Here is a 13985-nt window from a genome sequence, read left to right on the forward strand (position 1 = left end):
TTATATAAATGATTAACTTAATAATTAATTTTTATATGCAGGTAACATATTATAAAATTTGTCATTTTAGTCAACATCAAACAACAAAAGTATTTTATATTAAATTTTAAATTATAAATTTTAATAATATAAAAATAATTAATTGAGTATATTATTACACAATTAGTGTAAAACAAATATCCCTTTTTTAAAAAATAAACAATGTATATAAATTTAGTGAAAATATATACATATTGTATTTATGTAAAATTAATATTTAAAAATTATTATATATTTAATATATTTAATTAAATTATTATTTAATATAATTTTAACTATTAACTTTATATAAAATCAACTATACATTAATTTTTATCATATGAATTCAGATTTTAATGAGTTAAGAAAAATGAAGAGTTAATTAGTGTAAAAAATGAGGGAGTAGAAGTAGATGATGAATAGGAAATAGAGGGAATAATGAGAGGAGAGAGAAGAGGAGGGGGAGGGGACCTAGTTCACGTGAAAATCACATGGGGAGAATGAGAGTGAGGGCTCGCCTCGTACGGGGAAGAGAGGGATGAATAATGATGATGGGTGGTTTTGTCGGGTAGTGGCGTTAGGTAAGTGCACAACGCCAGGGGACACGTGGGACAGCTAGCACGCACTCGTGGGGGCACTTTTAATCATCACCCGACATCTTGTCTCTCTTTAATCACCCCCCTAATCCCTTTCTTCCTTTCCAATCAATCATTTTTTAATCTTTTCAATTTCAAAATTTAATTTTAATGTATGTGAGACTAAAACAATTAAAATAAATATATTTAATTATATAATATAGTATTTAATAACAATAATTAATTTTTATTAATAATATAAATAATTTAAAAAATATTATTAAATAATTATATAAAATATTTTATATTATTAATATATTAAAATTAAATTTATATAAAAATATTTTAATAATATTAAATGACATTTGATGCATACTATGTAAATAATTTAGTCATATATATGAATTACGTATAATTTTCTTTTCTTATTCTATCGCATGTTTAACCGTTCGCCTTTTAATTTTTATTTGAGTAAATGATATTTTTGTTTTTGGTCATTTTTTTCGCGGACATTTTTGTCTTCAAGCAATGGAAAATACATTAAAGTCTCTAACCCCTGAAAAACATGGATATTTATGTCCTTTCGTTGAATTCAACCGTTTGCACTGGATGGAAAAGGCTGAGCTGACAGAAGTGGCACGTAACGGAGGCGAGGTGGCATGGAGCATTTCGTAACAGAACATATAAGTCCATAGAGACAAAAACAACGCCGTTTTTGTATCCTCCCCCATTCTTTTAAATTTCTCTACCATTTTCTTCTTCCTTCGTTCTTCTTCCCTTCCATTCTTCTTCCTCGGCCCTGCCTCCATCACCGCCGCACAGTCCCGCCTCTGTCAGCCACCATTAACGTCGACGACCTCCTCCTTCCTCTCTTTTCACGTCTTCTTCCCTTTCTCACTTCCTTACTCCCATTAGTCTCTCTCTCTTCTCACCCTCCTTCCAATGTGAGATATACGAGGGCGAAGAAACAGAATCTGGAGAGAGATACGAGGGCGAAGATGATGATATAGATGATGAGGATGGAGATGAAGTTTTTGTTGAATGAATACAAAACATGGAATCGGAATAAATCCTTGGAAGGGATGACTTAGGGGCTGTGACAATCTCCTTCATATGAGAAGAGGAAACTTTACGCCTTAAGGCACTCCAACTACTCTCTCTTGCAGGAAGATGGGTTTCATGTTCATCAGGCTGAACCTTAGCACTTGATTTGAAACTTTCTACTTTACTGTAAGATTTATCCATCAAAGGCAAGAACTTTGAGAATACTTCCCAGAAGTTAGCAGGTTCATGAGCTTTCCTACTCACTTTAACGGGTCCTTCCGCTTTCTCATAGCGAATAATCTGACCAACAGCACCTCTGGCATCCCTTTCCATGATGGGATCACACTTCATACCAATCCAAACAAATATTGCAGTGGGAATATGTTCCAAAAAAGCTCCACTGGAGTCCAATGCAAAGAGGTAGGAATAAGAGGAACTGCATGCACCCTCTTCTGGCACTGCAACAACTGGCAAGCAAACCCTATATTCGGATCGGCAATACCCCTTGCAACCTTCACCAACTGAAAAGTCAAAAACATTTCATGTGAATCTCATTGAATTTTTTACTCCCCATCAGAAGAAAAACAACATCCCAAAGGTCAATTTCAACGGTTTTCTCGCAAAATAAACAAAAACAACATGGAAAAAAAAGGAAAAAAGAGTTCACCTTTACAATTATGCAAATTGAGGACCCTCAAGCATGTGAAACCATTGGCAATGACGTCGAGGTCGGAATCGGTGATGCCGGGATAGAACGACCGCAAAACAAACTGGGCAAGGTCCAATTCGAGCATGCGCGTGAATCTATCAGCCATTCTGCGAAGCCTGTGTGGACCTGCACGCGCCGCAAGCTTCTTCCTTTCGGTGCTCTGCAATCGGAGCCACCTATTACACACCAATCCAAAGATCTCCTTGTCCTTCTCGCTCTCCAGCTTCGCCAGGATCGACCGAAGCTCGTCGTCACTGAGAGTATCATTTATGCAGAGGTTCGAGGATCCCGATCCGACACTGTTCATTATTGTTCGTGCGGAGGAAAACCCTAACCCCTCGAGTTTTGAGACTAATTTTTGCAGAGAGGCGGCGGCGCGGCAGTAGTTGGTTGTCGAGAAGGTTGTCGCGGACGAACGGTGGGTGGAAGGAGGGTAAGAAGAGAGACTAATGGGAGTAAGGGAGTGAGAAAGGGAAGAAGACGCAAAAATAAAGGAAGGAGAATGTCGCTGGCGTTGATGGTGGCTGACGGAGGCGCGGCTGTGCGGCGATGATGGAGGCAGGGCCGAGGAAGAAGAATGGAAGGGAAGAAGAACGAAGAAAGAAGAAAAGGGTAGAGAAATTTGAAAGAATGGGGGAGGATACAAAAACGGTGTCGTTTTCGTCTCTAGGGACTTATATGTCCTGTTACGAAATGCTCCATGCCACCTGACCTCCGTTACGTGCCACCTCAGTGCCACCTCTGCCAGCTCAGTCTTTTCCGTCCAGTGCAAATGGCTGAATTCAACGGAAGGACATAAATGTTCACGTTTTTCAGGAGTCAGGGACTTTAATGTATTTTCCATTGCTTAAGGACGAAAACGTCCGCGAAAAAAAGGTCAGGGACGAAAATGTCCTTTACTCTTTTTATTTTTTTAAAGTTAATTTTTTTAAATAAAATATTAAGGACAATTAATCTATTTTATAGTTAAAATATATAATTTTTGTGAAATAAGTAATAAAATATTATATTTATATATTTTAATTAATATGTTTATATTATTTAGTGTTATTTTAATTTTAAAATAATTTATTTTAATATAAAAATTATATAATATTTATTACATTTAATCTTTGAAGATAAAAAATTATTAATCTATTATATAAATTAAATTTACAAAAATGTAACGCTAATTATATATTGTGTCGATTTTGGGGCAAATGACTTGATTAAACCCAATGGCTTTCAATGTGTCGTGAATGTTCCAAACCAATAAATGCAACGTAAAAATCCTAAACCACATTTTTATATAAATCGAATGAAGTGAATTCGATTTAGCGTAATACGTAGTAAATCGAATCCAATTGATTCGAATTAGGTAAAAAATGTAGTTCAACTAAAATCGAATCAAATCAATTCGATTTGAACAGATGAACTTAAATAGAATGTAATAGATTCGATTTATAAATGAACGTAAATCGAATCGATTAAAATCAATTTATACATGCACCAACGTTATGGTAAATCGAAACTAATTGTTTCGATTTACAAAGAAATTAGGTATATAAAAACGAGTTCATACACGAAATTTTGTAGAAGAGTGAGATTCACAATGGCTAGTGATGAGAGTTTTGTAGCTCTTGTGCACTATAGAGGGTCAATAAAAAGGAAAACGCGATAAGGAATTAAGTTTACTGACAATGATCTGTTGAGTGTTTTTCTCAAATCTTCGACCAATTTCGCTGAGTTTAAGAATACTATACTCTAGAGACTAGGACTGCATGGCGTGAAACGGGTGGAGAAGTTATTCTATAGAATTTCGATTTCTGTGTTACGCGATAATGTAAAGTGCGATTCATTCGTTATTAGCAGTGACGAAGATATGCAGGTGCTGTTTCATTGTCGCCGTCAGTTTTCTGAGGTGAGGACTTCGGAGTTGTTGGCGAAGCTTGTGGATGTGGCATCTAGTTCTGGAGGTTCGAATATGAATCTACACTCCACAAGACATCTAGCTAGCTCTAGTGTCGTGCCCGTTGGATCCTCGTCAGCAGTGTCGGTGATTGTACCTGTGCTAGATTTAGTGACTTCACCATCCTTTGCCGTTAATCTGAATCCAGGGGCGGAACTACATACTGCAAAAGGGGGCAATGGCCCTCCTAATTTTATTTTTTTACATGTAAATCATATGTAAATTTTAGTTTAGTCCAGCTCAAAAATATATTTTAATATTATTTTATTGTGTAAATAGTTTTAGCCTCCCTCTATTATTTCTTCTAGCTCCGCCCCTGTCTGAATCGCAGCTGTGATGCATTAGTTGGTGAGGCTGGACTGTTGAGAGAGGGTTCTTCCGCGGTGCCCAGCTCTCCTCCATTTGTTCCAATTTTCGGAGAGGTTGGAGCACCCAATGGGATTGAGGATGCATTGCATGTTGATGAAGATGATGATGTGGAGCCCGCAACAATTGTTGATGATAGCAACGAGGAAACACGACAGACGACTCTGCCTGTGGGTGGGGGAGCATCTAGTTCAGGTACTAATCAGTACCCCCCGCACTTCTCTGCTTTGGACTTGGATGCCATGGCACCTCAAGAGGATCCCTCTGTACCTGTTGGCTTCGGGGCAAGAGACACGCAAAATGCAGGAGGTGTAGCTGAATTTCAAGTCAGTCAGCAGTTTCAGCATAAAGAGAAAGTCGTGTTTAGCGTGAAGACCTATAGCATTCGCCGCGGAGTTGAGTACAAGGTATTGGAGTCGGATCATCGCAAGTACCATGGCAAGTGCAAGGAGTTCAGGAGCGGGTGCGTGTGGCTCATCTGGGTCAGCCGCTGCAAGCACAAAGGGATTTGGGAGATAAAATGGTACAATGGTCCTTGTACTTATCTAGCCACATCGATCTCTACTGACTACAGAAAGCTTGATTATCATGTCATATCGGCCTTCATTATGCCCATGATCAGAGCTGACGCTGCCACGTCGATTAAGGTACTACAGAATGCCACGGAAGCACACTTCGGCTTCAAATCGACGTACATGAGGGTTTGGATGGCCAAACAGAAGGTCGTGTCACAAATTTATGGAGACTGGGAAGATTCGTATAATGAGCTTCCACGATAGGTATTCGGCTTGCAGATCACTATGCATAGCTAAAGGGAGACTACCTCGACGCCAACGGGCATACCTCCTAACCGTCTCCTCATCTGTCCCCTGTGGAAGCTCATTAAATGTCTCTTCAAACTATGTGCACTTCACTGTGAACTTGTCAATACAATTCGCAGGAGGTAATACCCCAAGCAGCTCCTCAAACCACACCCATGGTGGTCGGCCACCCGCTATATATCGTGAAAAGTCTATCAGGCATCCGCTAACATACTGATCATTGATCAGGAGACCAAGGTGGTACGCTACATGCTGTAGGGTTATCGTGCACTCTTCAAATGGCATGTGAAATGTATGCGTCTCAGGGCGCCATCTCTCTACGAAGGCGCTGACCAAAGGCTCGTCCAATCGAAACCAATTCTCGTTCAATCTTGCAAGATGGTACATACCAGCCATCTGCAAGTAAGGAACGATCATATCATCCAAAATCATATCGTGCTGCCATCTCATATTGTTGATGCATCGATGGGAATGCATAAAAATAGAAAATGATGACTTTTCACATTTGTCACAAAAAAAACTACTCGATGTATCAAAATTTCTAGTTACCACAGACATTATATGCCATCACTTTGCAAACATTTTTACAATAAATTCCTACCAATCTTTTATAGATAAAAATGCTAACCACTACATTACTCACGATCCAATTCTTCATATTAACAAAAAAATTATTTATATGAGATAAAAATATGTTCTTTTTATTAAAGCACGTAAAAACCTGTACTTAACCTTGTTAACGACTCTACAGCTAACCCTATTCTATAGTTAATGACTCACTAAGTCTCACATGAACTAAATTCAAATATCTGCTTTTGGATTTATTTTAAAAACCCCACACTAACAGTTCTAACTAACTACTAATATATTTAAAAAAATATATATAGATATTAAAAAACACTAACCTCGAGGTGGACGGCACCAGCAATATGCGCGACTCCATCTAGTCGATACAGACGTTTCGGATCGTCCTCCATGCATGCAGATTTGGTTGTTCCCGGGTTGCTTTCAGAGAATTTTGAATCTGGGTGGTGAGGTTAGGGGTGGGGTATGAGGTTTATACGATCGAATTAACTGATTTCAATTTGTTTATATAGCAAAGATCCAACGAAATTGAATCAATTAGATTCAAATCATGCTCGACAACAAGTACATATAAATCGAAACAAGTAACTTCCATTTTCAAAACCATCAAATTGAATCAAGTGGTTTTGATTTAGATTGGGCTTGTAATCTGTTGGCTTAATCAAATCGTGTTAATTCAATTTACATGTATTTAAAAATCGAATTCACTAAATTCAATTTATTCATATTTTTACCATGAATATAATTCGAATTGATTTGATTCGATTTTCGTTCAAGTTCTTTTTTTAATTAATTCGAGTCTAATGGATTCGATTTACTACGTGTTTCACTAAATCGAATTCACTCAATTCGATTTATATAGAAATCTTTTTTTAGGACTTTGACATTGCCTTTTTTATTTTGGGACATTCAAGACATATTGAAAGCCAACGGGTTTATTCAGGTTATTTGCCCTCAATTTTGATTTGGTGTGATTTCATTTAGTCTAAAATTGGGTAAGAATATAAAAAAAAAAAGACCTGGTCATTATTTCGGGTCAGGTCCGGATCAAGGCGAGTCCGACTTTACCGGACCCATGTGTACCCTAAAAGAATTAAAAAAGATGTATATGTTTTAAATTAATTTAAATATTATATTATATTAATTATAAGCTTATTATTTTATTTTTAATCACACTTGTTGAATTAGAAAATAGATCAAAGAAGCATCAAATTAGAATTTATGGTCAAATTAAAGTTTAAATATAGATATCAACTTTTCGATAACAAGATTCTTCTTTATAAATAAGTGCATCATAAATAAGTTTTTTTATAAATTTTTTTTATAAATCATTGTTAAAGCTTTAAAGATCCGGTTTTCACCTGATTTGAACTCGGTATAGTTTTGGCCCGAAAATGTTTAGGTTTTATCGGAGTCTAAGTCCGGGTTAGAGTCTAAAAAATAAACTCGGTATATATTTAAGGTCAGGTCTAGCTCGGCATAAACCCGATTTTATCCGATCCATGAACAACTCTAATTCCTGCCATCCATGATCCGTACTTATTCTCGACTCGTTCCCGCAATAGGTAACAGAGATTTTTTATATGTTGGGGATCGAAATCTCTACGAACATTGTAAATTTTAAAAAACTAAAAAAATTAAAAGCAAAAAAAAAATTGAAAAAAATGATAATTCTCAATTATCATTACAATCATAATCTTCATCACCAACAATAATCAAACATAAGTCTACAAACTATACACAAACCAAATCAATCAAATACCAAAAAAATCTAAATCATAAAAATTTTTAGATCCATTCATTCAATTTAAAATCCACTTTAGCCAAATATAACTACATACCAAAATAATCAACCAGTCACATCAAACACCAATTTACATCTAATAATCACTAATTCTTAAAGAAAATTTAAACCAAACCTAAAATTATTTACCACGATCTTATACAAACCAATCATCAACCATCAACAACCAATAAATCTTTTGTATATCTATCTCAACCATCATAAAAAATAGAAACAGATTTAAAAAGAATTAGAACAGTATTTTTTTAGTAATAAATAAATCAATTTCTAAAAAAAAGATAAATAAAATACAAAAAATCAATTAAAAAAAAACCTTTTTTTTCGCCGACTGTAACATTGTCAATGGCAGAACAGTAGCGTCGCCTCTCTTTCTTTACCAAACGCTTCTTCGTCATGCAGCAACACCACAACCCTTCTTATCTCTTCTTAGGAGAGTGACGATTTTGCCTCCGGCGACGATAATTTTTTTTGGGTAGGTGTCAGGTGTACACCGACAGCTCTACTATCTGCAGTGACCTTAAGAGTGAAAGGTGGAAGCAGAGAGAGAGAGAGAGGGAGAGAGAGAGAGAGAGAGAGAGAGAGAGGATATATATATATATATATATATATATATATATATATATATATATATATATATATAATAGGAGTATTTTCGATATTTTCGCAGTTCTCGCTCTCATTCTCGCCTCCGCAAATGAAAAAAAATATCCCACATCCATATCCTAGCAGATAAATTTTTCAGGTATTTGCTCCGTCGAAAAAAATTATCATACCTACACATATGCCACGAAAAATGTGTACATATAATTTTAACAAAAATATTATAAAAATACTTATTAAATATATAATTTATTTTTAAAAAAGTGAAAATGTAAGAATTTACGGAAATATTTAATTATTTAATATCACATAAATAAAAATTATCATTTTTCACCTTTATTATTTGAATGGTTATAATTTTTTTATTATATAAAATATTTTTATATTATCCGCACATCAAAATAAAATTATAGTATATTTTTCTTCTTTTTTGCCGATAAAGGTGAGTAAAATTGGAACTATTAGTTATATATTAATTAAAATTTTGTTAATTACCCTGATTCCTTCACAATAAATAAAAAAAATTTATTTTACTATTTTTGTAATATATTTATTTAAAAAATATTATAATTTTTACACGTGTCTTTAAAATATTGACTGTCAAAATTATTTTCGGTTTAACATACAAGTAAGTGTCATCCAAAGTAATTGAGAAACTCGAAAATAAAATCGCCCATTATTTAGAATGTGAAAGGGAATGAAGAGAAAAGAATGATTTAATTGACTAAGTGAGTAATTACAAGTAAGGTATATATAAGAGTCTAACTAACTGCTATACAATAGGAAGAATGACTAATTAATTGCTAACTAATTAAGTTAGGTATCCATAATATCTCCCCTTAAGTTGGCAGGTATATCTTGATCATGCCAAACTTGGAGATGAAACTGTGGAACTGGGTTGGAGTAACCAGCTTCATAAAGACATCGGCAAGCTGATGCTAAGTTCGAACATGGATCAATTTGATGAATCTTGCCACAACTTTTTCTCGAACAAAATAGCAGTCTACCTCAATATGCTTGGTCCTCTCGTGGAATGTGAGGTTTGATGCAATATGGATGGCTGACATAGAGTCACAAAACAACACAGAAGATGGTGCCTTGATTTGAAAATCAGATAGGAGTCCTGTCAACCAAGTCAATTCAGCAGCCACAGCTGCCATAGCTCTATATTCAGATTCAGCAAATGATCAGGAAACCGTTTGTTGTTTCTTTAATCTCTAGAAAATCAGAGAGTCCCCAATAAACACACAGTAACCTGAAACGCTTCTCCTAGTGTCGGGACATCCCGCCCAATCTGCATCCGCATAAGCCATTAGCCTCTTCTGATTTTGCAGAAAATAATAACCATTGACCCACAGTTCCTTTCAAGTATCGCAAGAGATGGTGAAGTGCATTCATGTGAGTAGTTCTAGGCTTAGACGAGAATTGACTAAGGGTAGACACCGCATAGGTAATGTCCGGATGGGATATGGTGAGGTACATTAACCTCCCTATTAGTCTCCGATAGATGGAGGAGTCTGCAAGCAAATCACCATCGGAATCGCTCAGCCTGATGTTAGCCTCCATAGGCAGAGAAATAGACTTAGAATCTGTAAAATTAGTGTCCTCCAAGATGCTTAAGGTGTACTTTCTTTGACTGAGGACAATTCCATCACTGGAGCTTGCTAGTTCCAAGCCTAAGAAATACTTCAAATATCCCAAAATCTTCAATTTGAAGGAGGCCTCTAACAGTTTCAGCACCTTATGCATCATATCCTTGGAAGGACTAGCTAGTATGATGTCATCTACATAAACCAGCAAGTAAATAATCTTATTGCCACTACCATAAGAGAAGAGGGAGTAATCATGCTTAGACTGTTTGAACTTGTGAATGAGCAGCGCTGAAGTGAATTTATGGAACCATTGTCTTTAGGCTTGTCTCAATTCATAGATGGACTTGTTCAACTTGCATACGAGTCCAGGGCTTTTGGACTTGTAACCAAGAGGCAGGTCCATATAAACTTCTTCGAACAAGTCACCGTTCAAGAAGGCGTTGTTCACATCTAGTTGCAATAAAAATCAATTGTTGATGGCTGCCAAAGAAAGGAGAATCCTGACAGTGTTGAGTTTGGCCACAAGAGAGAAGGTGTCCTTAAAGTCAATGCCTGCCTGCTGCGTATAGCCCTTTGCAACCAAACAGGCCTTATAGCGCTCTAATAAGCCATCTGCCTTACACTTGACTTTGTACACCCAACGACATCCAATGGTGTATTTTCCTGGTGGAAGAGGAACTAAAGCCTAAGTATTTGTGGCCTCCATGGCTTGGAGCTCCTCATCCATAGCCTGCCTCCACTCAGGGTATTTCACAGCTTGATGGAAGAAGGAGGGCTCAGAAATTGCAGCAACATTAGCTATGAAATGAGAGTGATGGTGTGAGATGTGTTAAAACCGATCTAGAGTCCCATGAGAGACAATATTGCATTGATAATCCTTGAGGTAAGATGGTGGTCTGTGTTGTCTGGACGATTTTCTCAAGTTAATTGGTTAGTTTGGAATATTAGACTGATATTGTGAAGTAGGTTCAGTGACTAGCATATCCACAGATGGTTAAGATGGTGGTTGGGCAGAAGGAGGGCTGGTAAGTGTGACTAGAGGGACTGCATCACTGATGGATGCTGGGATAACTATGTCAGAAAAATTGTCCACCATGGACCTAGAAGTATCGATTAATTGTCGAAAAGGAAATTCAGTTTCGATAAAGGAAACATCTCTGGAGATGAAAATCTTCTTGTTCACTGGGTCATACAATTTGTATCCCTTGTAACCAGAAGGATAGCCAATAAAGATTGCACGCACTGCTCTCGGGGAGAACTTGTGTCTCTGAGATAGAAGAAAAGACGCATAAGTCAAGCAGCCAAAGTCTCGCAAAGACTGATAGTCAGGTTGCTTAAGGAAGAGTTTCTCATATGGAGAGCAGTGTTGAAGTGCTGGACTTGGTAAGCAATTGATGAGGAAAGTGACAGCCAAGACATAATTTCCCCAAAAGGTAATTGGGGCCTTGGACTAAAAGAACAATGCTCTGGCCACATTGAGTAGATGCTGGTGCTTTCTTTCAACAACGGCGTTTTGTTCTGGCCGCTCCACATAGGAGAATTGATGAAGCATGCCCTTGGAATTCAGATAATCAAGGAGCATTAATTCACCAGCATTGTCTGATCTCACTTGCTTTATCCTAGTATTAAATTGAGTTTTAATCATATTAAAGAAATTGATGAGAGTGTGAGAAGCATCAGATTTGCATTTTAACAAAAAAGTCCAAGTGAATATGGAATAATCATCCACAATAGTAAGAAAATATCTCATGTTATTATAAGTTGGAGCTCTATAAGGGCCCCAAATATCACAGTGAACCAAATCAAAGGAATTATTACAAAAATGATTATTGGATTGAAAAGACAAACAATTGGTTTAGCTAAGGGACAGACTTCACAAGTAAAATGATTGTATTTAAGAGTTTTATTGGACAAAAAAGGACTCAATTTGTTAAAGCTTTTTCTGAAGTGTGACCTAAATGAGCATGTCAAATAGTGCTATTAACATTGGTTACTGATTGACAGCTATGAACAGAACTCCTGGTATGGACTGTGTAGGGTGATTGTAGCAGAAACAGGTCATCAGTTTCATCACCTCTGCCAATTACTTTCTTGGAGGTCCTGTCCTGTATGATGAAGGCTAAGTCAGAAAAGAGGACTGTGCAGTTAGACAATTTCAATAAAGAACTAACAGAAAACAAATTAACTCGGAAAGGGGAATGAATATGACATTGTAAAGGATTAAAGAAGAATTAAGAACAACATTACCAATAGCTAAGGCACGAATTTTGGTATGGTCAGGTAAAGCAACAAAATGATTTGTAAGAGGTTTGGAATTTTCCAAAAAGTTAAAGGAATTAGTGATGTGAGTGGTGGCTCCGGAATCAACTATCCAAGAACTAACCTCTGCCATTTGATTCGAATAACATGAGAAAAATACTTCATCTGCACAAATTTCAGGTTCAATGTCCTGAAGAGCTTGCTGAGTTTGCAAGAGAGTCATCAATTGGTTGTACTGAGCCGCTATAAGTGAAAAGGTAGATATTGGAGATGGATCTTGACTTTCTTGATCATGAGCGACCTTGGCAACATGATGCACTTGGGATTTAGCATTCACAAGCTTGTTCTGGGAATATCCAGGAGGATATCCATGGAGACGATAACATTTATCTTCAGTATGTCCCAACAACTCACAATTAGCACAGAATGGACGATCTTTTCTCACTTTTATCTTGGGTCCAGAAGGAGCGGTGGGTCTTAGAGACTGTTTAACAGCAAAAGTCATATGTTGGCTTGGAGAGGTGAATGCTCTATGCTTCTCCTCTTGGAACACAAGGGAAAAGACTTTTCCAATCGGAGACAGTGGATCTGACAATAGGATCTAGCTTCGAACACTTGCCAAATTCTTATTGAGACTCATAAGGAACAGCATCACATATTCTTGATCAAGAAAGGCTTGAATCGGCTTAACGCCACCACAGGAACAAGATACCACTGGCTTGAAGGTGTTGAGTTCTTCCCAAAGTATCTTTAACTTTGTGAAATACTGTGAGACCGAGAGAGAGTCTTGAGTCAGAGACATGAGTGACCTGTTCAGCTAAAAAATGCGACGTGCATTGCTCTGAGAGAAGCGAGTCTCCAAATCTTGCCAGAGTAAAACCGCGGATCCAGCATAGATGACGCTTGTCGCAATATCCTTGGAGGTTGCATTCAGCAACCACGTAGTGACGATGTCGTTCGTGCACTGCCACGATTCAGCGAGCGCAAGGTCAAGAACTGGATCTGGCTTCGGGAGGGAGCCATCGATGAAGCAGATTTTGCGTTTTTCACTCAACGCAAGCCTCATCGATCTGCACCAAGAAGCGTAGTTGTCTTCTTGTAAGGGTTGTGAAACAAGCACGAACCCTGGGTGATCGTCGGATTGGAGCAGAAGATACGCATCAGGAATCGGCGAGGGCGGAGACGGAGCTCGAGGAGTATTGAAATCTTCCTGAGAAACTGTGGATACAGAAATCGCAGACATTCTGATTGATGAGTAGAAGAATAGAGAAAGAGCGAGAAGGTTCTTGTCGAAATGAGAAAAAGCGAGAAAGAGAAATGAAAAATCAAAAATTTTTTCTAAGAAAAATCAAAGAATAAAGAGAGAAAATAATGCGAAAGTGTGAAGAAGAATTATATGTGATACCATATTTAGAATGTGAAAAGAAATGAAGAGAAAAGAATGATTTTATTGACTATCAATTACAAATAAAATACAAGAACCTAAGAATGACTAATTAATTACTAACTGATTAACTTCGTGATGATGTACTTGGGTTTGTGAAACATCATATCACCTCCTTCACCTTCTTTATTAGTTCAGACTCCAATCTAGGAACCAGGAACGTAGCAGTTGATGAAATAAAGTTTGAGACCGCGAGATTTTTTGAAAGAAACATATATTG

General features: G+C 37.0%; 1 protein-coding gene across 1 annotated transcript; it reads right to left on the reverse strand.

The window, feature by feature from the left end:
- Positions 1 to 13138: 13138 nt before the first annotated feature.
- On the reverse strand, positions 13139 to 13564 carry LOC112803171 (uncharacterized). Its single transcript, XM_025846684.1, has one exon. The coding sequence runs from the start codon at positions 13562 to 13564 to the stop codon at positions 13139 to 13141; it is 426 nt and encodes a 141-aa protein (XP_025702469.1).
- Positions 13565 to 13985: the final 421 nt, after the last annotated feature.

This window comes from Arachis hypogaea, chromosome 5 (genome assembly GCF_003086295.3).
Source record: "Arachis hypogaea cultivar Tifrunner chromosome 5, arahy.Tifrunner.gnm2.J5K5, whole genome shotgun sequence".
NCBI lineage: Eukaryota > Viridiplantae > Streptophyta > Magnoliopsida > Fabales > Fabaceae > Arachis > Arachis hypogaea.

Coding starts and splice junctions, on each gene's coding strand:
- LOC112803171 (XM_025846684.1), bottom strand. CDS start 13,564: ATGTCTGCGATTTCTGTATCCACAGTTTCTCAGGAAGATTTCAATACT.